This window comes from Schistocerca americana, chromosome 11, assembly GCF_021461395.2.
Source record: "Schistocerca americana isolate TAMUIC-IGC-003095 chromosome 11, iqSchAmer2.1, whole genome shotgun sequence".
In the NCBI taxonomy this organism is placed as follows: Eukaryota; Metazoa; Arthropoda; class Insecta; order Orthoptera; family Acrididae; genus Schistocerca; species Schistocerca americana.
Genome location: NC_060129.1, coordinates 48,186,616 through 48,212,069, shown reverse-complemented (window position 1 = coordinate 48,212,069; position 25,454 = coordinate 48,186,616). Strand labels below are relative to the sequence as shown.

The 25,454-nt window shown below is 42.7% G+C and overlaps 1 protein-coding gene across 1 annotated transcript; it reads right to left on the bottom strand.

The window, feature by feature from the left end:
• Positions 1–11,859: 11,859 nt before the first annotated feature.
• On the bottom strand, positions 11,860–22,717 carry LOC124553224 (speckle-type POZ protein-like). Its single transcript, XM_047127115.1, has 2 exons — positions 22,173–22,717; positions 11,860–12,007 (listed from the first exon to the last, which is right to left on the bottom strand). The coding sequence occupies exons 1-2, from the start codon at positions 22,715–22,717 to the stop codon at positions 11,860–11,862; spliced, it is 693 nt and encodes a 230-aa protein (XP_046983071.1).
• Positions 22,718–25,454: the final 2,737 nt, after the last annotated feature.

The window sequence follows — 25,454 nt, the reverse complement described above, 5'->3', positions numbered from 1 at the left end:
ATTGGCATACTTAAAATTTATATTATTAACTATGCAATACTGTACTGGCCATTATGTTTATTTCTGGATTCATTTATGAAATAATAACGGAAAGTAACAATGTAACAGAAATTATTAGAGATGCATTTATCAAGAAAACTTGTAATACCATTGTACTATTGTTACTTTCCACACAGTGAGAGCCATAAGTATGCCTCTGATACGATCGGATGTATTTTTGTATTTTGAGGAACAATGTAATTTCGGCTTTGTCAATGTGACCAAAAGACTATATGATAAACCAAAATGCGAGGAAATAGATTTACGTAAAAATAAAAATTCTGCTGCAAGATAAATCTTCAAATTTATTTACATCAATCGAACCGTGAGGACCTAAAATGTCATATTTTCAGCTTCAAATATCAGACCCCTAGACAAGAAGGAGCCCACTCTGTATGACAAGCTAAGTAAACAGAAAGTTTACAGTAATTTTCGACCCTTTCAAATTTTTCATAAAAGACTTTGCTTATTGTGGACAATTGCTGCAAGTAAGATAGAGGGACGTAGATTACAAGTGGGGTGAGAATTAAACTGGATTTTCATTTACAAATGAACATCTGAGAGTGAAAGATTTCTGCTTTTATTTCGCTACTGTCAATTTCAGCCTCTTTATCGTGTATGAGTGGTTGGACAGAAAGTTTGGTACCATTAACAGTCTTTACATGTATGACCAGAATTTTTTTTGGGTTTGTGAGAGATCTCTTTCAACATTCCGCTTCAGCAGGCGTTGAAAACTTCATTATTGCACTCTCAGCAGAAATGTGTTTAATATAGCAACTCTATCTCTAGCCCGAATCTTTGTTTAACGTTTATTATGCAGTAGACTGTTTCTTTAGAAGTTTTTTGCTGGGGTTGTATGCTGTGGAGTGCGTTTCCCACGATGAAACGTTTTACTAGGTACATATCTATCGAACACATGGTCAAGTAATCTTATGAACGTGAGCCAGAGTGCTTCAACATGCTTAGAGTTCCTAATTGAGATGCAACGTTGCTATCCCACCAACTGCCAGATATCGAAAAAGGACCTGAGTACTCAGGTATTAAATTCCAAAGAAGTCTGCCCTGAATGTGGTGTAACAGTGTTCATGACTCTAACTCTCCAGAGGACCTCAAACACTAACTGGTGGAAAAGAAATGTCACAGCGTTGAAGAGTACTTACCACATTAAATTTGTGTATATTGTTATTAGTATATTGGTGTTAGAACATAGGGAAAAAGGTAACGAAGTACATGATAATGAATGTTTTCTTTTGTTGACATAGGCTATATTACGTATACACATTGTAATCCTACAGGATAAAATAAAATTCGATACAATTCAGTCTACTTTACTGAATATATAAATACTTCCTTTCGTTCTAGTCGCCGTTTGTACTTTGGTAATAAATCTTGCTGTAACAGCCTCATCAGGACCAATACCAGTATCAATGTGAACATCCTCAAAGAGATCAGGTCTATTTATTGTCATTAGATCCAACGTCTTTTGTGAATGGGATTCTGAACCATCACTTCGCAGCTGTTTTCAGAAAAGGTACCTAGCAGTGTTTCACAGGATGTCTCGTCATTCTCGCCATTAACAAAAGTGTAATTATCTCAGCTGATTGCTGGATGACTAATGTCTCCTCGGATGACTACAGAGTGATTGTGAAAGTCATTTAGTAGCAAACTGAGGTTTTTCCCTAACGTTTTGTTACACCATGAAGTGACTACCTGTGTTATACCCACACTTGGTATTAAGTCTTGACTAAAGAGTCTACCATGCATCTTTATTTTCTGTATTGACGGTTTTATGCTTCTTGTCTACATCAACATTTACACCACATCCATCTCTCATTAGCCTATCCTTTCAATATACGCTTGAACTTTTTCCACAAATCTCACTGCTCTGCAGTTCGGGAGTAACCAGTTATCTGGACCTAATATTACAAGTGTTTTGCCGCTTTTTAAAGGCGCATCGAACTCAGCCACTTTGTTAAGAATTCTTCGGCAATTAACCTACGTGTGTTTGAAAAGAGGGACAATACAGGTAGACAACCGAAACACAAGGAAAGGGAGCTGTACCGTAGGGGAAACCACACAGTAGTCAAGATACCTTAATATTAATGTCCAACAGCCTCCACACCCTAAGGCATCACAGTGGACTTATCCTCAATCGTCGTAAGTATAGAATGGCCTGAAATTCAAACAGTAGGTATAGTCAGCTAGTCAGGCACCATATGTAGTGTTGCCAGAATTACATCCTTTTCTCTCATACCATGCATCGTTGCCAGATTTCCTCCTTCCCTGGCCCCCCCTCCTCCTCCTCCTCCTCCTCCTCATCCTACGACACAGGCAAATTGCTCCATGTATTAAATGGCGAGAAATTCAAAAAAGTGAGCTAAGCTAAAAGATGGCGAGAAATTCGAAAGTAGTGCCGTTCTGCTAGTGGGTTTGCCCATCCCTCCTCCTATGCTGTCACTGTGGAACCAGAACTCTTGTCCTAAGTATAAATGGGCAGGAAATCGTAGATGAGGCATTGTCCACTGCCATTCAATATGGTTCATCTCTGATATTGGCACCACCCATATCATTGCAACATTGCTAAAGTTCTCCCCAACACTCATGCCAGTCTTAGCCTATGTGGGTTGCTATACACAGCCAGGACAGAAGGTGTTGGTTCTTCCTGTAGCTCGAGCCCTGCCTGTTAGACAAGATATATTTTGCCCCTGCTAGTCTGAGCCTGTTGGCTAATTCCAGGGTATGTAAATAAGTTTTTCATGCTATGGGTTGTAACCAAGGTGAACTTGTCTGCACTCCAACTTTCAGTTCAGATCCAACTCAGTTCAGTTTAAACTCAACTCAACTCAGTTCAGTTTAAACTCAACTCAACTCAGTTCAGTTTAAACTCAACTCAACTCAGTTCAGTTTAAACTCAACTCAACTCAGTTCAGTTTAAACTCAAAACTCAGTTCAGTTTAAAATCAACTCTACTCAGTTCAGTTTAAAATCAACTCTACTCAGTTCAGTTTAAAATCAACTCAACTCAGTTCAGATTCAACTCAACTCAACTCAGTTCAGTTCAGATTCATTTCAGTTCAGTTCAGATTCATCTCAGTTCAGTTCAGATTCATCTCAGTTCAGTTCAGATTCATCTCAGTTCAGTTCAGATCAGATTCATCTCAGTTCAGTTCAGATCAGATTCATCTCAGTTCAGTTCAGATCAGATTCATCTCAGTTCAGTTCAGATCAGATTCATCTCAGTTCAGTTCAGATCAGATTCATCTCAGTTCAGTTCAGATCAGATTCATCTCAGTTCAGTTCAGATTCATCTCAGTTCAGTTCAGATTCATCTCAGTTCAGTTCAGATTCATCTCAGTTCAGTTCAGATTCATCTCAGGTCAGTTCAGATTCATCTCAGGTCAGTTCAGATTCATCTCAGGTCAGTTCAGACTCATCTCTGTTCAGTTCAGACTCATCTCTGTTCAGTTCAGATTCATCTCTGTTCAGTTCAGATTCATCTCTGTTCAGTTCAGATTCATCTCTGTTCAGTTCAGATTCATCTCTGTTCAGTTCAGATTCATCTCTGTTCAGTTCAGATTCATCTCTGTTCAGTTCAAATCAATACAATTTCAGGTGAAATATACAGCTTCTCTTTCCCAAAATTTAAAAGAATCCTAGCCCAGCTGACTGTAGTTGATTGAGCCTTTGATATTACAATTGAAACAATTTAACCCACTGCAATTACCATAAGTTCAGAACCCAAGAGCTCATTTCTCCAAAGTTTTAAATGGTGAGATGATTCAAATTTCACTTGTTCTAAAATTATAATGGTGAGAAATTCACTTATGCTAAGTTTAATATGACAGGGAGCCCTCTGGTTGTCAGAACTAGATCGCTTATACCACACTGTATAGCTCGCTGGTGCAGCTAGTACAGTTGGCACATGAGACACTGTGTGTGGGATGGGTCTAGGAGAGGTAGGCACTCACATCTTTATTTAGACAGCAGAAAGGGCCTCTAGGTCACAGTCTCGGGATGCAACAGAAGCCACGCTGTGCCCTGTGTGCCCACTGAGTTGTGCCACTCCACTGTTGGAACCTCCCTGACTGTCAGAGGCAGCACATGCTGTACCCCCACCAGAGAGAGGCACCACTTAGGCCAGCTGCCTCTGTGCAACTCAGAGCTGCTGCTGCCACACAGAACCTCCAGCATGCTCTGCATGGCTTCTCAGTCTACTGGCCAACAGGCAGGAAGGAGTCCTGTGCTAACAGGAGTATCTCTTCAGGCTGCAATGTAGGTAAACACCTGTTTGGGGACAGGCTGAGTATAGTGCCACAGTAGACTACACAACTCAGAATTTCAGATCCAGACAGTTTCTCGCCTCTTTTTCCTCTGGAATGCATCGCTTTCAGACATATTTCTGATGTCTCAACCGTGTCTCAGATTTACAAGTAGTGTGTAACCAGATTTGACGATTATGGATGCACACTACAGAGCTGCAGCCAGAGACAGAATCTTCAGCACTCAAGTGGGTCACGTGTCAAGTTGCATAACAATATGTCATCTAGGTGACTCACAGTGCCCACATTAGTACACCTATTGTGATGAAGTGGCACCACACACTAACTCTAGGTGCATGCCATGCTCTTAACCCAATTACTTGTGCTAACAGAAACCCTATCAGTCTCAAAGAGATTGATTTCCAGTTAGTTTTACATTTTATTTCATACATTAAACTGTCCACCAGCGTTCCATATGTATATTCCAGAAGAATTTGAATATGTAAATACACTTTAGCAACGACTTTCAAGCAGATATAAATCATGATTTTCGATTGTGAGGCAAGCTCTCCTTCACTCATTCTTCCCATACACCATTCTTGAGTGGATCAAAAGAGAGTGTTGGGGCAGTGGCAGTTTCCCAACAAGTAGCCACCCTAAGTCAGCGTAACGTTGCCTGTGGTATACAGGTGTGGATGCAGATTCACCTGCAGTCCCTGCCTCAACCCTACCCCCACCCACCCACCCACTCGACTCAACTCTGCAACTGGCCATATGCAGACTCTCCCATCACTACCTTTTCTTCAGTATTACACAATGCCATAGTGCCACTGCACTGCACTGCACCTGCTTGTATTACAGGAGTTTCTGCCTGTCAATCTATTGTAGACAACCTTTTAGAAGATGGACTATGCCATCATCTCCTAAGTATTTCTCTTTCCCTGAACAGTCCCTAAACCTGATGCTAGCCTCAGTGTTTGACAGTGTGAGAAAACTTCATCGTTCCAATGGCCTGACAGTGAAATTCATCATACTTTGCTCTCATTTCCCAGTACGTAGATGAAAAGAACACATTGAAGGCCTTTATGATGGGTAGGAGCTGTTGGCTGATTAGGTGATTGCAGAAGAAGCAGTAGTCGATATAGAAGAGAGGGGTGATACAATATTAGAATCAGAATTTAAAAAAGCTTTGGAAGATAATCTCTAAAATCACTTGGGGAAGTGGCAACAAATAGACTGTTCACACTGGAGTGTAGAATGTATGATACTCACGATATACTGACTGACATTCAGAAACCGGCAGCGACACCATTTCGATTTTCGCAAGAGTCAATAACTCTGAGAATTCACCTTAACAGCTCATGTGTCCAAGTTCTCAACAGGAATAGTATACAGAAGAATGGAAAAGAAAATTCAGGATCTGTTAGATGGTTTATTTTTAGGAAGGATAAAGGCACAAGGGAGGCAGTTCTGGTGCTGCAGTTGATAAGCGAAGTGATACAAAAGAAAAATCAAGATATTTTAATACGATCTGTTGGCCTAGAACAGATACTCGACAATGTTAAAATGGTGCAATATACTCTAAATTCTGCGAAAGATATGGACAAGCTACAGAGAATAACAGGTAATATACAATACATACAAGAACCAAGATGACAGATAAGTCTGGAAGACCTAGAATGAAGTACGAAAATTAAAAAGGATGTAAGACAGGGGTCTAGTGTTTCATCGTTACCGTTCAATTCACAAATTGAAGAAGCAGTGATGAAATAAAAGAAAGGTTAAAGAGTGGGAGTAGAATTCAAAGTGTAAGGATAGTGATAAGATTTGCTAATAGCAGCGCTATCCTCAGTGAAACTAAAGAAGAATGACAGGATCTGCTAAATGGAATAAACTGTCTACTGGAGTACAAGATATGAATTGAGACTAAATCGAAGAAACGCGAATACAATGAGAAGTAGCACAGATGACAACAGCAAGAAGTTTTACATCAGAATTGGTTATCACAAAGTAGATGAAGTTTAGGAATCTACCGCCTAGGCAGCAAAATAACCAACGATGGACATAAAAAGTAGACCAACACTGACAAGAGAGGTCTGGACAAGAGAAGTCTGCTAGTATCTAAAATAGATTTCAGCTTGAGGAAGATTTCTGAGAATTTACGTTTGGAGTACAGCATTATATGGTAGTGAGACACGGACCGCTGAAAAACTAGAACATGACAGGATCGATGTATTTGACATGTGGTGCTACAGAAGAATGTTGAAAATCAGGTGGACTGATAAGGAATGAGGTGGTCGTCCCCAGAAAATACAAGCTAAGTAATGTACGAAAAACACTGACAAGAAGAAGGGAAAGGATGGTAGGACATCTGTCAAGATATCTGGCAGTAATTTTCATGATACTGGAGGGAGCTGCAGAGAGTAAAAACAGTACAGAAAGACAGACCTGACAAATCCAGCACGTAATTGGCGATGTAGATAGCGAGTGCTACTCTGATCTGAAAAGGTTGACACAGGATAGGAATTAGTGGTGGAATACATCAAACCAGTCAAAAAATCGATAGCTCAAAAAAATTAATTATACCAATAGATTCACAATAGCCACGTAATACCGTGGCCTAAGACTGGCCGTGAAGAAATTTTTGTGTGTCTGCTGTATTACTGAGCAATGGAAACATAGTAGGTGGGGGTACCTAACCTGCTATATACTCTTATTACACTGACTGAAGAGTGTATGAAGAAAATGTAACATTTTTGGGTTTTTTACATGTATGAACATGAACAAAATATTTAATCAGGTGCTGAATCACATATAGTGCATAGACTGATTTTGATGCGGTTTCTACCTAATAGGTCATAGGTTTGATGTAGGTACCACTCAGTAAGGGTGTGCAGTTTGAGTGAAGCAAATCAACATTTGTGACTTTTACTATGTATAGATTTTTCCGAGAGCTTACTTCAATTATCTAGTGAACGAAGACTTCATGTGTAGGACAAGTTTACAGCAACCAGTAATGCAAATTAGGGACACGAATATTTCATTCAGTTATTTTACGCTATTTGATGGAGTGACACTGCCCGTCGCTGTAGATCAGAAAGCAGATTTGTGGAATGTAGTGGTGAGTGTCTACAAATAGAGAAAGATTAAACCATCCCACCTAGCCAGATGTTAGCTTCGACATGCCTTACAGCCCACAGCGTTCTTGTTGCTCATGAAATGCTTTCATCATGTGAATAAAACCATGGTTCAAGTTGACTGCCAATAAAACTGTGCTAAGTGATGACTAAACCATCTAGTGTTTTAATCATTCATTTGACATGTTCATTTCCTACCCCATCCACTATTTTGGTTCATATTAGTACCTCAAAGTGAATTCTATTGGGCGAGTGTCACAACAGCCTACTGTAATGGACCCCATACAAGATGAACTCACACTAGCAGGGTCCAAGAAGCTGGATACAATATTGTAGCTCCTTCGTCACTTAGCACAGTTTTATGGGCAGTCTAAGTGAACAATGGTTTTATCCACACGACGGAGAAATTGCAGGTGCTAACTGCACTCCTCTTTAATCGAAACTGCATTTTAAGACCACACTTAATAAGGAGTCACCATATTACACCTTGGGATGGTTTTAACAAAGCTTTGGTTTCTTAATGAGTCATGAGTTTTGGCACTTTAGACGTTCACTTTACGCGGTAGAATTCAGAGTTAAGCAAATGTGATAACATTTCCATTGGTTATGGGGTTCATCAGTTTACAACTTGAATGTTGGTGGCTTCCTACATCGTCTCTAGCCTTATGCAGTGTAATTATCACTGTACATTGCACCAATAATGGTGTGGCTGTGTTGTCTAATAAAAGAGCCTCTATACAGCTAACTTGACCCTAAGTCATTTTCATCCCTTCTCAGAACCAAATTTTAATCGATTTTTAAGATTATTTTGGAGAATTTCTGGAAATTTCTTTACACTAACAGTGTACAAGTATAGCCAAAGAAAGTGGTTGCTTTAACTACAAAATATTACGACTCTTCTATATTTGGTGAATGTCCAATGACTGACTACATGAAGGACATCAGTGGCATGGTAGTATCTAGGCGCTGAATTAATGAAAGGCACATTAATGGTGTTGGTACTTGAGTTGATATGGAATACCTGCTCTTTTACATAAGGGTAGAAGTTTTATTTCATCTAAAGATTTGTTTTAGCCACTGAATCTGTGCCATTACCAGCAATAAAGGACTAAACGAATTAAATAAGGTAAGACTATTCTCTTTGTTGGAAACCCCCTCCCACACATACACACTTATTACTGTCATTCAATTGATTTGTGAGCCAAAGCTTATGTAATTTGTTGCCTGTAATTTCATCAGTTGCATTACTGCCTCCCAGTATCATTCCCTCTGGTATGTGTCAAGCTCCCTGAGTGACATAGTAAAATCTGTCTTACTATGTTGTGCTCAAAGTTGACAGTCACTCTTCTGCCTCAAATACGACTTATCTGATGATTGTAATTTTATTATAGAGAGTACACACAGTGATACTAGAAACATAGAATTTTCTTTGGTTTTCTATGAGCCATTATTAATTCCTTACTATACCACTGGGCACTGTTCCAGTAGTTTGAACGTAATCAAGCAGGATCTTCGCTGTACTTAAAAATTAAGGGGTCTACAACGAACTCCCTGTAAATCCCACAAATTTCCTACGTTCTGGCATGTTTACAGACACTTCAAAAAAATTTGCATTACCTCAGTTCCGAGAGTTCCAGAACCTGTACAGAAAACTGGAATAGAGATCAACATAATCATCATTTCTGCCCTTTTTATTCTTCATGCAAATCACACATTCCATATCGTTCGACCATACAGCGAGACCTTCAGAGGTGGTGGTCCAGATTGCTCTACACACTGGTACTTCTAATACCCAGTAGCACTTCCTCTTATATTGATGCACGCCTGTATTCATCTTGGCATACCATCCAGAAGTTCACCAAGGCACTGTTGGTACAGATTGTCTCATACCTCAATGGCGATTCGTCCCAGATCCCTCAGAGTCGTTGGTGGGTCACGTCCTCTATAAAAAGCACTTTTAAATCTATCCCAGGCATGTTCAATAGGGCTCATGTCTGGAGAACATGCTGGCCACTCTCGTGAAGTGATGCCGTTATCCTGAAGGAAATAATTCACAAATGGTTCAAATGGCTCTAAGCACTATGGGACTTAACATCTGAGGTCATCAGTCCCCTAGACTTAGAACTACTTACACCTAACTAACCTAAGGACATTACACACATTTATGCCTGTGGCATGATTCGAACCTATGACCATAGCCGCAGCGCGCTTCCAGACTGAAGCGCCTAGAAAAGCTCGGCCACAGCGGCCGGCGAAGTCATTCACAAGATGAGCACAATGGGGGCTCGAATTGTCGTGCATGAAGACGAACGCCTCGCCAATGTGCTGCTGATATGGTTGCACTATCGGTTGGAGGACGGCATTCACGTATCTTATAGCCATCACGGCGCCTTCCATGACCACCAGTGGCGTACGCTGACCTCGCCATTGATGTCGGGAATGACGTTGCGCATCATACAGCCCATTGAACACAGTTTGAGTCATAACACGACGTCCTGTGGCTGCACAAAAAGCGTTATTCAACATGGTGGCGTTGCTGTCAGGGGTCCTCCGAGCCATAATCCGTAGGTAGCGGTCATCCACTGCAGTGGCAGCCCTTGAGAGGACTGAGCGAGGCATGTCATCGACAGTTCCTGTCTCTCCGTATATCCTCCATGTTCGAACAACACTGCTTTGTTTCACTCGCCGATGCCTGGGCACTTTCCTTGTTGGGAGCCCTTCCTGGCACAAAGTAACAATGCAGACGTGATCGAACCGCAGTATTGACCGTCTAGGCATGGTTGAACTGCAGACAACACGAGCCATGGTTGCTTTACATCTTTGGGCGTGTTTAGTGACATCTCTGAACCGTCAAAGGGACTGTGTCTGTGATACAATATCCACAATCAACGTCTATGTTCAGGAGTTCTGGGAACCGGGGTGATGCAAAATATTTTTCGATGTGTGTATTATGTTTCATGATATCACAACTTGCTGTGCTGCTCTCTGGTAGTCGTCTGTAAGTCCCCCCTTGGGAAACGAGACTACCGACCATACTGCTTCTCATTATCGCAAATTTCCAAGTTTTTTCTATCAGTATGGCTATTTCATAAAATGTAACAAGCCCAATTTTCTTCGTTTATTTTGTATTGGGGTGGCATATTTATCTAATGTTAAGTGTTCCTTTTCGTGACCCAATAGTCTACATAAGTACGTCACATTGTGGTATCGGCTGTAGAATTCCTGCAATTTGTAGTTACAAAGACTGCCAACTGGGGCAGTGAGAGTGCTGTCAGCAATGGCGCCTGTCTGTCCAGAGTTGCTACAAGCGCTCATCTGACGATAGCTGGATGGAGGAATGCACAGAAGGTTGAAAGAAGGGAAATATTGAAAGTAGTGAGATTTGCCATGGCATCCCATACGTGGGGGTGAAGTTCAACAATATCTGTCAGATCATATCATGTTTCATGTCAGCAGCGTTACGGCCACATGAAGGTCATGAGATTTCTGATTGTGCTTTGCTTCTCTGTAGTTAAACGTGAACTGCTTTTACAATTCCAGATGACCAGCACATAAGCTAATGTGAATAATGCTACCAGTATGACATTATAATAAAATGAACGAGCTATTCCATTATTGCAGCAGATGCAGAAGTAGATACCATGTTATACCAGAGAAGCATATTCTTATATTTTAATCTGGAAAGTTGACTGTGGCCTTTTCTTTTATAAGAATTTACCTTATTTTTATTCTGTTGACAATGGAACTACAGCTGCATTATGACATAGGACCATGAACAATTATCATTCTAACAGTTGTATGATTGTGTTGCATTTTATCAAAGTATAGAATTTCTTGTTTAATCATTTGTGTGTCAAGTCTGAATGTGGCAGGCACCTTGCATGAACGGCTGCTTAACCCCAATTGCCTCGCACACCACATAATACAAAGTTTATGATAATGACACCACTGTACGTGAGTCCTACTTAAAGGTGAGTGCAAATGATGGACTGTAGAATTCACATTCGCATTCTGTATTTAGAACAATATCACAAACAGATCTAGAGAGTCATTTCAGCATCATTGCAGAGATGTTTGTTGCACTGAATGCTTCACGATAGCATCTCCAAGAGCTGCTGCTTGCCGTTCTGCCTGGCGATGACCCATGGTTCGTGCCCGTGTGCGTCTCTGGCCTGAGTGTCAGCCCCTGCATCGAGCAGCACGGCCGCCACATTTGTGTGGCCGCATCTTGCTGCACAGTGCAGTGGCGTCCACCCATACTTATCCCTGGCATCAGGGTCAGCAGAGGAGTCCAGCAATCGCCGTGTCACAGCCACATGACCACGGTATGCAGCCCAGTGCAATGGCGTGTTCTCCCTGCTGTCCCTGACATCAACCTCTGCTCCACCTTCCACCAGACATGTTACTGCTTCCAGGTGTCCCCTCTAAGCTGCCCAGTGCAGAGCAGTCCACATGTCCTCGTCCCTCGACCCCACTTTCGCCCCTGTCGCGAGAAGCACCCTCAGCTCCTCCACCGCCCCCTCCTTAGCTGCCTGGATCAGTCCTTGGCTACTCTCCTTTCCAGGAAGGCTCCTGCACAAAACATAAAAATTCTCACACCTTCCTGAAAACACACACTTAATAAAGAAAACATACAACCGAAAATGTATACACATGTCCTACAACGACCCTACTATATTCCCCTTCTATGATACGAAACTCGTATATTAAGGTATAGTGGTTCTGTCTTCAACCACCATCCATTAAAAGTTTCTTTATGCAACCTCTCAACATTTTCATCTGTCAAATTCCGACACACTGATTCCTGTAACTCACTTTCTTTCAACTCGATGTGCTGTTTCTAAGCAGTCATTATATCCGCTAAAATAGATGCTTCAGGCAGCTTATACTAGTTCTCTGTGAAACTATCAAAGATTACACACAAAACAATTTACATTTACATGTTAAAGACTTTCCTGACATTAAAGCAAAATCCTTGAAACCTCTTATTGGTAAATTTGGTGACCTTATCAGCAAATCTAGCCAGCTTCTGTTTCTCATAAAAGAAATTCATCGAAACATTTTACATGTAACAATGGCATGTAATCTACTACTTCTCCATTGTGTGTGTGTGTGTGTGTGTGTGTGTGTGTATGTGTGTGTGTGCAACTGAAGCCTGTAACAGTGTCCAGTCTTCTACATGAACATATTTGAAAAAACAGGGAAACACAGACACACACACACAAAGTGTCACTTGTATTTGACAAGTTCACTACAGTCATCCTAGAAAAGAATACATACTGTAAAATGCGTGTGGCATGTGCTGGTAACTAAAATGTGGCAACTTCTGGACGAACAAAGCAAATAAATGATATGTACTTTTCTTATTATGCCAAGAGATTTATTACAACTTATCAACATAATATTCATCTTCCATATGCCCAGATCCATTCTGTTAAAATATCAGATGCACACTAAAATGGTAGTATGACTGTTCCAAATTAAAATAAATCCATGAAATGGAATGAAAAATTAATGAACTCTTAAATACATCATGTACTCTCGATGAATAAGCTGTTTGAAAATTTATGTAACATTCCATAACCTGTCGTATTGAATAATGAGGTAGACAATGTGAATCATGAACAAGTCTACAATATTTAACAGCCTGCAAATCGTGTTGACCCCCATAGTGCTTTACTAGGTCCACCAATGGTTGTGGTGATGGTGGTGGTGGTGGTGTTTGTGCTCCACTGCCTACCTCTGTTGTGTTCACTGGTTTACAGGGACCAACAGTGACATTTACTACATAGTAGCAATGTTGCTACTTCATTTTAGAACACAGAGTGCACAGAGATAGCAAAATCAAGTTAAAGCATCATGGGACTGTGTATGAATAGACCCTGTTGTTTGGAATCCGAGGCTATGGTAAAGAGCAACTAAGTCACTTCATCTACGTCTACATGTATACCACAAAATGATATATCATGAGTAAGGGCAAAACGACTCATTTTTGCCTGATCAACTGACGAAATAAAACCATTTAAAATATTTATAAATACATTGCAATAGCATTACTAATACCATAAAAGAGCTTGATCCCAATTCCTACCAAATTTTTGCAGTTTGTTAAAATGTTTGTCCGAAAGACTACATGCCTGTCATGGGACAAATAAGCCATGGAAAGGGCCATCAATATAGTAAACAAGAATGAAATTGGCTGATTGAGAGCAGCCAGACAATTTGGTGTTTCACAGGTGACTTTCAGAAGGCATGCCACAAACGGAGGGTCAGAGGTTTCGTCTACATTTGACAAGGGGTTTATGCAGGATATAGTGTACCAAAGGAACTAGCTTACTAAGCCGCAGAACAAAATTGTATCTCTCACAAATTTAATAAGGAGAAGAAAATTGCTGGCAGGACTGACTGAAAGGATTTATGACACACAATCCTGATTTATTTTTAAGGGAGCTGGAAGCTGCTACTTTGGCTCATGCAATGGTATTAAATAGAGTTCAGGTTAACAGATTCTACATGGTATATGAATGTCCTCAATAAAGAAGGAATTTCGCCAGCATGAATTTATCTGTACTTTCATGTGTGGACATGAGTCAAAAATTTTTTGCAATGACTGGAGAAGCAAGTGGGGGTACTTACAATTGTTGAAAGGGGGTTGCACATTACAACATTAGCGTGCATGAATTCTGCAGCTAACTTAATACCTCCAGCTTTACTCTACCCCAGAAAAAACCGAAAGAGCAATTAACTGATGGAGTACCTATAAGAACTCTAGAAATAGGGCCAGAAAGTGGGTGAATGGCTGGAGAAATTTTTCTAGTTTCATTAAGGTAAGCAAAGAGAATAAAGTGTTTATCACTGGTGATGATAGCAGGAATCTCAAACGTGTTCAGGTACTGAAATGTGCCAATGAAAATGGAGCTTCTCTATTTTGCCTACTATCCCACTGTAATTGCCAACTTCAGCCAATACACGTGTGCATTTTTGGGCCCATGAAGACCCATTATAATGAAAGCTTCTAACCACCTAGAAACACACCCAACGTCACCCAGTGCCAAATGCGTTAGCTCTTTGCCACTGCATAAGGTATAGAAGCATGTGTGGTTAATACTAAGAGTGGATTTCCTAAGGTTGCTTGACTCACTCCAGGTCACACTGTTGCTGCCCTCTCGTTCACCTGTATCACTTAGCTAGCTGAAATGTCCACATGCAAAAAGGGAGGCTAAGTCAAGGGAAAGTGAAAGTTCCACTCAAGCAGGGCTGGGCTTCGATTCCTAGTCAGCAGAATCCACCCTCTTTTGCACAAGGCTAACTATGCAGGGCCTGTGGGTGCCCGGGCACCATTCTACCTCGCCGCCATCATTGAGTACCTAGCAGCTGAGTGCTTGAACTGGATGGAATCGTATCCTGCAACAATAAGACATACGTCACTCTGAATCACTTGGACCTGCAACTGCAACAATAAGACGCGCAACAAGCTGCCTTCTGACATCACCACAGAGGCTTTTGTCCTGCCCAACATCCAAGCCATCCTGTTGCCAAAGGAGAGTGAGAAGAAGGCATAAACGGCGGCTGCCTCTCTGGTTCATGGGACACACAGTGCTGCATGCTCCCTGTATGCAATGGGCTCGGCCAGCAGCTTAGACGAAAACAATCTTTGCCTGTACATGGTGACCAAAATTCACATCCAACTAGGCGCGACAACGAATATCCCAATTTTCCTGCATGTTCCATGTTTAACAAAATATTTCACCATCTGAAGAGGAATACTTCCACAAACAGCTTTCAGACTTGTAAAAGATAGCTCTAGATGACTCAAGGCACCATTTGATTAAGTATTTCCAGTTCGTGCTGCAGTAAAATGCTCATTAAAGACACGTAAAATAACTCTGGTTTCTTCTGGCCTTCTGAGCAGCTGTACCAACAACAAGCTTCTAGAAGAGAAAGTGCACCAGTGAAAATTAACTGAGGATTGACAGATATTTTGACAAGCTTGCAAAAGAATATACACTCCTGGAAATTGAAATAAGAACACCGTGAATTCATTGTCCCAGGAAGGGGAAACTTTATTGACACATTCCTGGGGTCAGATACATCACATGATCACACTGACAGAACCACAGGCACATAGACACAGGCAACAGAGCATGCACAATGTCGGCACTAGTACAGTGTATATCCACCTTTCGCAGCAATGCAGGCTGCTATTCTCCCATGGAGACGATCGTAGAGATGCTGGATGTAGTCCTGTGGAACGGCTTGCCATGCCATTTCCACCTGGCGCCTCAGTTGGACCAGCGTTCGTGCTGGACGTGCAGACCGCGTGAGACGACGCTTCATCCAGTCCCAAATATGCTTAATGGGGACAGATCCGGAGATCTTGCTGGCCAGGGTAGTTGACTTACACCTTCTAGAGCACGTTGGGTGGCACGGGATACATGCGGACGTGCACTGTCCTGTTGGAACAGCAAGTTCCCTTGCCGGTCTAGGAATGGTAGAACGATGGGTTCGATGACGGTTTGGATGTACTGTGCACTATTCAGTGTCCCCTCGACGATCACCAGTGGTGTACGGCCAGTGTAGGAGATCGCTCCCCACACCATGATGCCGGGTGTTGGCCCTGTGTGCCTCGGTCGTATGCAGTCCTGATTGTGGCGCTCACCTGCACGGCGCCAAACACGCATACGACCATCATTGGCACTAAGGCAGAAGCGACTCTCATCGCTGAAGACGACACGTCTCCATTCGTCCCTCCATTCACGCCTGTCGCGACACCACTGGAGGCGGGCTGCACGATGTTGGGGCGTGAGCGGAAGACGGCCTAACGGTGTGCGGGACCGTAGCCCAGCTTCATGGAGACGGTTGCAATGGTCCTCGCTGATACCCCAGGAGCAACAGTGTCCGTAATTTGCTGGGAAGTGGCGGTGCGCTCCCCTACGGCACTGCGTAGGATCCTACGGTCTTGGCGTGCATCCGTGCGTCGCTGCGGTCCGGTCCCAGGTCGACGGGCACGTGCGCCTTCCGCCGACCATTGGCGACAACATCGATGTACTGTGGAGACCTCACGCCCCACGTGTTGAGCAATTCGGCGGTACGTCCACCCGGCCTCCCGCATGCCCACTATACGCCCTCGCTCAAAGTCCGTCAGCTGCACATACGGTTCACGTCCACGCTGTCGCGGCATGCTACCAGTGTTAAAGACTGCGATGGAGCTCCGTATGCCACGGCAAACTGGCTGACACTGACGGCGGCGGTGCACAAATGCTGCGCAGCTAGCGCCATTCGACGGCCAACACCGCGGTTCCTGGTGTGTCCGCTGTGCTGTGCGTGTGATCATTGCTTGTACAGCCCTCTTGCAGTGTCCGGAGCAAGTATGGTGGGTCTGACACACCGGTGTCAATGTGTTCTTTTTTCCATTTCCAGGAGTGTAGTTAAGCAGGGTGGAAGCCTGTAACTCAGATCTCAGCGCAGAAGAAGATGACTGTGTTTCCAGAATGAGATTTTCACCCTGCAGCGGAGTGTGCGCTGATATGGAACTTCCTGGCAGATTAAAACTGTATGCCCGACCGAGACTCAAACTTGGGACCTTTGCCTTTCATGACTGTGTTTGTATGTACTGCACTATCTTCTCCCATTCAAGACCAGGGGAATCGTGCATTAAATATACTAGATGTAAGGTATGGGCTCACAGTATGCTGATATCCCAGCTACAGTTATGAATTTTGTGAGAAATCTTTTCTGACCTTAGAAATATATGCATGGATATGTATTAAACCCTCAAGAGGTCTTGGCTTAGGGTGTTTACTTTTTCTGAAAATTGTGCACTATCATTTTGTCCCTATTGTAAGTATAAAATGACACATGGGCATAGTTTCTTGTCTTAATTTTTTCTTAATATTGTAGTTTCATGTTTAATGATTTCTAATCATTTTTGTGTATGTCCTGGATTTTGAAGTGTTTACATAATAAAAAATGATTAAATTTTTTGAATAAAACAAAACATTAAAATAGTATGTCATTTCTGGAACTGTTCCCCACAGCATTACAGGTCACTAAGGAACCAATGAAAAAGGAAGTTCTGGAAAGACAAAGCAAAATGGTTGCTAGAAAAGTGTGAGCATTCAAGATCAAGAGTTAGAAAGGAATTCTGTTGTTAAAAGCAGAGCAGAGCAATGATAGAAACAGTATAGTGAAGACCTCTATGAATGAAAGGAACTATCAGATGACATGACACAAAAAAGAATGGTCATCAAATAACAAAATATAGGGGACTCAATATTAGATCTTAAGAAAAGCTTTGGAATACTTGCACACAAACTAGACAATCTGGTTGGATAATATTACTTTGGAATTTCTATAACGTTTGGTGAAAGTGACACCCATATGACTGTTCAAGTTGGTTGCACGACCTATGACAAGGGACATACAAGCAGACCTTCAGAAAAAAATGTCATGCAGATACTATAGAAGCAGGCAAAGGCCAATAAGTGAAGACTTCCACACAATCAGCTTGACAACTCACGCATCCAAATTTATGACCAGAACAACACAGTAGAATGGTAAGGAAAATTTAAGATCTATTATATAGTCTGATAAGTTTGGATTTAGGAAAGATAAAGGCCTCAGAGAGGCACTTGCACTTGGTAATGGAAGCAATATTTACCGAAAATAAAGGAATGTTTATTGGATTAGTCTATCCTTAGGAAGCTTTGGCAGTGTAAAATGGCGCAACTCTTAGAATATTCTGAAAAATAGTTTAATAAATAGGGGAAATACAGATAATATATAGTTATATACAATAATCGACAGGGCAAAATTGGAATGGAAGAAGGAGGAACTAATTCAAAATATGCTAGAAATGGTTTACCCTGATCGTTTAAAACGAAAATCGAGGTATCACTGCTGCAACTTAAGAGATTCAGGAATAGAATCAAAATTCAGAATGAAAGGATTCGCTGATGGTATTGCTAGCATTAGCTAAAGTGAGAAAGAATTACCAGAGCGGTTAAATGGAATGAACAGTCTAATGAATACAGCATTTGGATTTACAATCAAAAGAAATATGAATGTATTGGGTAGTAGTAGAAATATCATTGATAACAAAGTTATGAAAATTAAGGACCACACTAGCAACAAACATAGACATGAGGGACAATGAAAGTTGCTCCAGCAGGGTGATACGACATTCCTCAGAAAACAACACTACAAATACCAAACACAGACCTTAATCTGTAGAAGAAGTATCTGAGAATGTACATCTGGAGCTGAGTAGTGAATGAAAATGAGTCGTGGGCTGTGAGAAAAGCAAGAAATTCAGAATGGGAGGCTATAGAAAGATGTGAACTGATAAAGGAACTGTGGAAGTTCTCCACAAAACAGGTGAGGATATTCATATGTGGGAAACTGTGACAAGAAGAAGGGACAGGGTAATAGTATGTGAAGACATCAGGGAATAACAGCCATAGTACTACAGGGAGCAGTATTGTTACTCTCATGTGAAGAAACTCAGTACCTCCCCCCATCCCCACATCTCATATAAACGTAGGTGGTGCTATCAGCAATAAATTTCTTGGAACAGCCAGAAAAGTAATCTATAACGAGTAGAGTTACTGCTCTGTATGTGTGTCAATGCTGGGACAGGCTGTTATGCAAAACTGCAGCGGCGCGACGAAGGTGCTCCATATCATGAGGAGCTGAGGCAGAAGAGGCCTTTTCCACTTCTTCTGATTTGACTCTTTAATATCGTGTTTATTGTTACCAGTAGATATTTAATTCAGAATTCTAGGAAACTTTCTCTTCTCTCATTCATTCCAATAATCTTATATTGTCTCTTAACTATGTCTTTTTACCTTCCCCTATTACAGCAAACCAATGATTATTAGATGTTTCTCTCTTTTTACACACAGAGATACCTATTCACTATTCTTGTATACTCTCTTCCTGTCACTTGATTATCTGGGAGTGACAATGGCTTCCAAAACTAAATTATTGTTGCTATTGTTTTGCTAATTATGACACAAATTAATCACTGAACTCTTCAAAATTTCTCCTGGGTTGCTATTCAGCGTTGACCTTTTCCTCAACTTCCTCATCCTGTTGATATCATCATATTCCTCTAACAGGCCATCCTTCTTTCCATTTCAATTCGCTGGTCACGTTAAATCTAGATTCAGTCATCATATTTCCCAGGCTTCCTACAACTCCCCCCTTTCCCCCTCACCACTCCAATCGAGGATCTTTGGGACTACCTCGAGTGTGCTGTTCATGCCATGGATTCTAAACTGAGAAGCCTAGTGCAGCTGGCCTGTCTGTACCTTCCAGAAACTCATTGACTCTCTTCCCACATACGTTGTGCTGCCAAAGGAGCTTATTCAGGCCTTTGACCGGTTGTCACATTAATGCGATTAGATAGTATATTCATGGGTGATGTGTTTCGAAAACAGCTTCTTTAAAGAAAATGTAGAGCAGTTTCAATATATTTCGTGTTTCAAACATGAATTTTCATGTCATGCTAACCAGACAAGAGAGAATCAGGCTGAATAATTAACAATAGAGGCTAGAAGTTAATTATCAATGATCTAGGAAGTGCAGCCAATTTAACCAAAAGAGAAAATTTCTAGTAAGTAAACAGCACAAAGTATTGCATAAATATTTAAGTCTAGCCAAAAATTTTACTAGCTATCAGAAATTCAGGGGAATACATAACTAGGTGGTGTGGAACAAATGGAAGTTAAATATCAGTGACTCTTCAATGCTCTGGTTATCGGAGAAGGTACAGCAGCAGCAATGGGTAGGGTAGAGAAGGCCATCAGCAGAACCCTAACTGAAGGAAATCCTGTGGTAGTTACTGGAGAGTTTAGTGAAGATACAGAAAACTTGAAAGACAGGCAGACAAATATGACGCCTTTTCATCAAGGATGCAAGCAAAGCATGTTGACCACTAAACCCCTTCTGTGGGAGTGAGCGTTGGATGTGCTCTGCATGATGGCTGAACAGAGAGAAACAAAATGGGGAGACTCCACACTGTATGGGAGCACCAAGAGCTGCCGTTAGGCCTGGGTTCTCATCCTTTGAGCTGGTCACAGGTTGCATGCATAATGATCAACCTCACATGGGTGCACAGACGCTCACTTCACTTTTACTGCGAATCTTCTATACAAGCCATTAATGAGAAACTGTTTCATCTGCTGTGCCTTAAATGTAGTTTAAAAGTTTTCTTGTACTGTCTGAAGACAATAAAGGATTGTGCTGAGAAAATTATTTTCAGATTGTAAACACCAAGTTGGGAATAGCTATTGCTCTGACTACCTACTTTACACGAACTGATTTCCTCAGGTCTATATTGGCTACATCATCAATCGAAAACTGTAAATATATTGTTGCTCAACATGATCTGTGCTGCAGTAGGCTACTTTGTACCAGGTGTTGGTTATGAGTGACACACTTAGTCCTCATCTTTTCTTGTGTTTACGCAGCGTGACACTATTGCTAGGTATTTTACTGCAAGTAGCAATTGCAGAAGACACACTAAACCACTTTAAATTCTACTTTATGCTAACAGGATTTTAGTGACCTGCACAGTGCACAGAGTGAGGCCTGAGGCACAGCTCGTCTTGGCCCCAAACTAGACACCTCACTGCTTCGGCTTATGTGCTGAGCAACACATCTTTGTGCCCACAGCAAAAGACTGGTGCTGTATACAAAGGGTTTGTACCTTTGGTGAGATACCTGATGCAGAAAGCTATAGGGCAACGTTTTGTACACATGCAATTTAACAGTGACAACAAATAAGGAGGGACCGTTTAAAGGTCAAAATTTTTGAAGCTATGCAAAACTTGGGCTATTGCATGACATCTGCTGGTAAACACTGTTAAATTTAGAGATATGTCTGAATGTGACAAAACTGCCTATTGGCTTCTGTCTCTGGTTCTTTGGCCGATGTTCGTCTGATGATTTTACTGATGTTACAGCAGAATGAGTGGCTGGCATTGTCAAAGCTTCACCCTCCATTGCCGGTGGTGAACTGGAGCTGAGCTCACAGCCGCAGACCATATGTACCTGTTGTACCAATGTCCGAGGGCTTTTCCGCGGTCATTTCCGGTGCAGTTGCACTCTTGCTACCTGCGACGGTCATTCGCTACATTACACGAATCCAGGATTCGTTTACCTGAAGGCTTTCCGCTTTCTTGTTGAAGCCATTCACGTGCTTTTTCTACTTCTACAGCTTCTCTGAATAAGCGGCTGATTTCTCAAGCTGGCCCAACTTGCAATGTCTCTTATGTTCTTTCATCCTGGTAATGATTGATCGTCCAGTCATCCCGTCTGCGGCAGCGAGGTGGGCTCCAGTTCACCACTGGCAGTGGAGGGTGAAGCTTTGACAATGTCAGCCACTCGTGCTGGCGAAACTTCAGTAAAATCATCAGACGAACATCGGCCAAAGAACCCGAGATAGAAGCCAGTAGGCAGTTTGTCAACAAGTGGCGACGAAAGCCTGAACAATTCTCTTTGAATCTGGCAAGCAACAAATGTATTCTGAGGTACCAGCAAATGGCTGCTGTAGGAATCAATGAAGCTGCATTTTACAAGACAGAGACATCTATACAAACTCAGTGGCAAACATTATAGCCTTGAACTGACACACACACACACACACACACACACACACACACACACAGATATGGGGACAGAGTTTCACACTTAAGAATGGGAAGTGCAGGTGATGATCTTGCCTCGCACTTACCTGGTTTCTGTTAGTGGCCCACCGAGCAACTGACTCACTTTGACCACCTCATCAGGGTGGTTGAGGACTGCATCGGCCCAACCCGCTGTGGCAAACACCAGCGAGTTGGCTTTTATGAAGGCTACAGCGACCTCTGCGAGGCTGGGACAGGAGTGCCTCACTGCCAGCACCGCCGTGCGCGCCACGTTCTCTGCTGACAGCTGACTGGCCAGCTGCTCCTCACACTGGACCTTCAGCCCCCACACGCCGTACCTGTCGGCAGCTGCCAGGAGCTGTGGGGCCATGCGGGGCTCCTCGGGAGCACGGAGGGAGTACATGTAGGCCAGCAGCTGGTGCAGCACCGGGCCCTCCACGTCGGGGACTGCGACCACACTGCTGCTGGCCTCCGGCGTGTCCTGGCAGAGCATGGCGGCGAACACGGGGCTCCTGCCTGCCAGGACGGCCCTGTGCGCCACCAGCCGCGTGTCGCCGGCCACCAGCGTCACCGTGGCCCCTTCCCCCACATCCCTAGCAGCAGCCTCTTGCACCTCCTTGGCGGCTGCCATTGTGAACGTTTCTGAAACAAGACATAACTAAAAGGCCATTTGCCCTTACAAAGCACCATAAATTCATGTCTTAGGCGTAGGTGATCTGTGCTCAGCAACAGAGAGTTAATATCGCCCATTTCACGTCAATCACAACTGCACGATACCCTTCCCTAGTCAAACAGATGGCTCAGGTGATAGCTACATGTCTTCAGCAACACAATAGCAAACACCTGTCTTTCCCCACAAGAAGTCCACAGAAAGGGGTGGAGACATTATTTCTTTAATTTCTAGCCGCAGCCCCCTGTCACAGAATTATGAAGGTTTTAAATATCAGGCGCAATACTAAAAAGGCCTGGAGAAGTTATAGCGGCGCTTCACTGAACGACTTAGCCTCATAATCACTCCACTCTAGTAATTCCCTTTCCTGTTCCTCTCGCGAATAGAGTGACAGTGAAACAAGTGTCTATTGCCTCCCTACTAGCCGTAATTCGTAGTATCTTATCTTAAGGTCCTTACGCGAAATGTACATTGGTAGCGGCAGAATCGTTCTGTCAGCTGCCAACGGCAATTCTCTACATATTCTCAACGGTGTACCTTGAAACATCACCTTCCCAGCAGGGACTGCCATTTGAGTTTCCGCAGCAGCTCCATAGCGTTTTCTTCGAACCTATTGGTACCAAACGTCGGTAGCCTGCCTCATTTTGTTTCATGCCTTCCTTCAATCCGACCTGGTGAGGATCAACATTCAAGCAGTACCCAAGAATGGGTCGCATTATTTTTCTATAGTCATCTACTTTACATGTTACTTACACATTCCTAAAATTCTCCCAGTAAACCGAAGTCGAGTACTAGCCTTCCCTTCTACAGTACTTACGTGCTCGTTCTATTTCATATCACTTTGCAGTGTTACTCCTGGATGTTTAATCGACGTGACTGTCAAGTAGAACACTTCTGATGCCGTAGTCGAGTATTACTAGATAGGTTTTCCTACTCATCTCCAATAGCTTACATATTTCTACGTTTAAAGGTAGCTAGCATTCATTATACAAACAAGAAACTTCGTCTAAATCACCTTGTACATTGCTAAGTCACTCAAAAACACCATCTTGCTGTACCGCAGCATGATCAGCAAACAGCTGCAGATTCCTGCCCACCCTGTCTGCCAGCTCATTTATGTATGTGGAGCATAACAGGCAGGCCGGCCGAGGTGGCCGAGCGGTTCTAGGAGCTAGTCTGGAACCGCGCGACCGCTGCGGTCGCAGGTTCGAATCCTGCCTCGGGCATGGATGTGTGTGCTGTCCATACGTTAGTTACGTTTCAGTAGTTCTAAGTTCTAGGGGACTGATGGCCTCAAAAGTTAAGTCCCATAGTGCTCAGAGCCATTTGAACCATTTTTGGTAACAGGCATCCTCTCACATTCCCCTGGGGCACACCTGCCGATACCCTTGTTTTTGATGAACAGCTTACTAGATTCTATTACTCAAGAAGTCTTCGAGCGATTGACATATCCGGGAACCTTTTCTGTGTGCTCGTATCTTCATTAACAGGCTGCAATGGGACTGTTACAAATGCTTTCCGGAAATCTAGCAGTATGGACTACCTTTTGCCCTTCAACCACAGTTCACAGTATAATCATGTCAAAGGACAAGGCGAGATTCACGCATGCAATGCTTTCTGAATCTGTGCTGAATTGCTGACAGAGGCTCTTCCATATAAAGAAGATTTATTATCTTTGAACTGATAAGATGTTCAAGGATTCTACAGCAGACGAATGTTGAGGACATCGATCTGTAATTTTGCAGGTTCGTTTTTTTAATCCAGGTTTTTCCAGTCGCTTGGAATTTTGTGCTGGACACGAGACTCGCGACAAATGAAAGCTAAGTAAGGGGCCAATGCCGTAGATCTCCAAACATTTCAGCCAAAGGGCAACATTGGCTGTTCTGCTAAGTCCTAAGAGCAACACCTGGCTACAGTCTCTAAGTTCCCTTGTGGCCTGATACAAGTATTGCTCGGCTCTCCTCGGTACAGTTAAGAAGTTTTCGTGACACTTACCACTGTCGTCAGTCTTTTTGAGCTGACAGTGCCACAGCAGTTGCCATTACGCAGTGAACAGCTATTGTTGCTTGAAATCTGAGAGGCAACAAAATGTGAGTAATCACACAGAAGTCGGAAACGAAACATCAAGCAAAAATTGTAAACATTAACGGAAGAAAAGCTGTTAAAAGTGTTAAAAACAATATAGCAGATGTCCTTGGCTAACTGATAGCAGTAATAAAAATGGATGAGCCAGCCACTGCCACACACTAAAATCCCCAGCCTAAGAGCAAAAGGCAAGAGAAACACAAATACTGAAAAGATGAATACCAAGTGGAATAGACAGCACCAGAGGGGGCGCGTTGAAATGCAGGTAGGGTGAAGGCCTGGAAGAGGAGGCCACATGCCAACCCCTATACTGAGTGTTACAATACCCCTCTCGAACAAAACTTGAAGGTAGGTCGTCTGTTGAGGCACTGTCACCTAACACTGTAGGCAGTGCGCCACGAAGGTTAAAGGTCCGTCTCAGGGCGGCTAAATCTGGACAGTCCAGTAAGATGTCAGACACTCAAGTGTGAACCACAGCGACACTTTGGTGGGTCCTCGCAACGCACGTGACCGTGAGCCAGCGAAGTATGTCCGATGAGGAGCCAGCAAAGGACGATGTAGTCCTTGTGAAAAGCTCGCATGGAGGACTGCCACACATTCGTCGTCTTCTTTA

Bases quoted from the DNA above. Each gene is read 5' to 3' on its own strand.
- LOC124553224 (XM_047127115.1), bottom strand. From the start codon at position 22,717: ATGGCAGCCGCCAAGGAGGTGCAAGAGGCTGCTGCTAGGGATGTGGGG. The intron at 12,008-22,172 runs GTAAGTGCGAGG...TGTTTTGTGCAG, and splicing joins GGGCCACTAACAGAAACCAG to GAGCCTTCCTGGAAAGGAGA.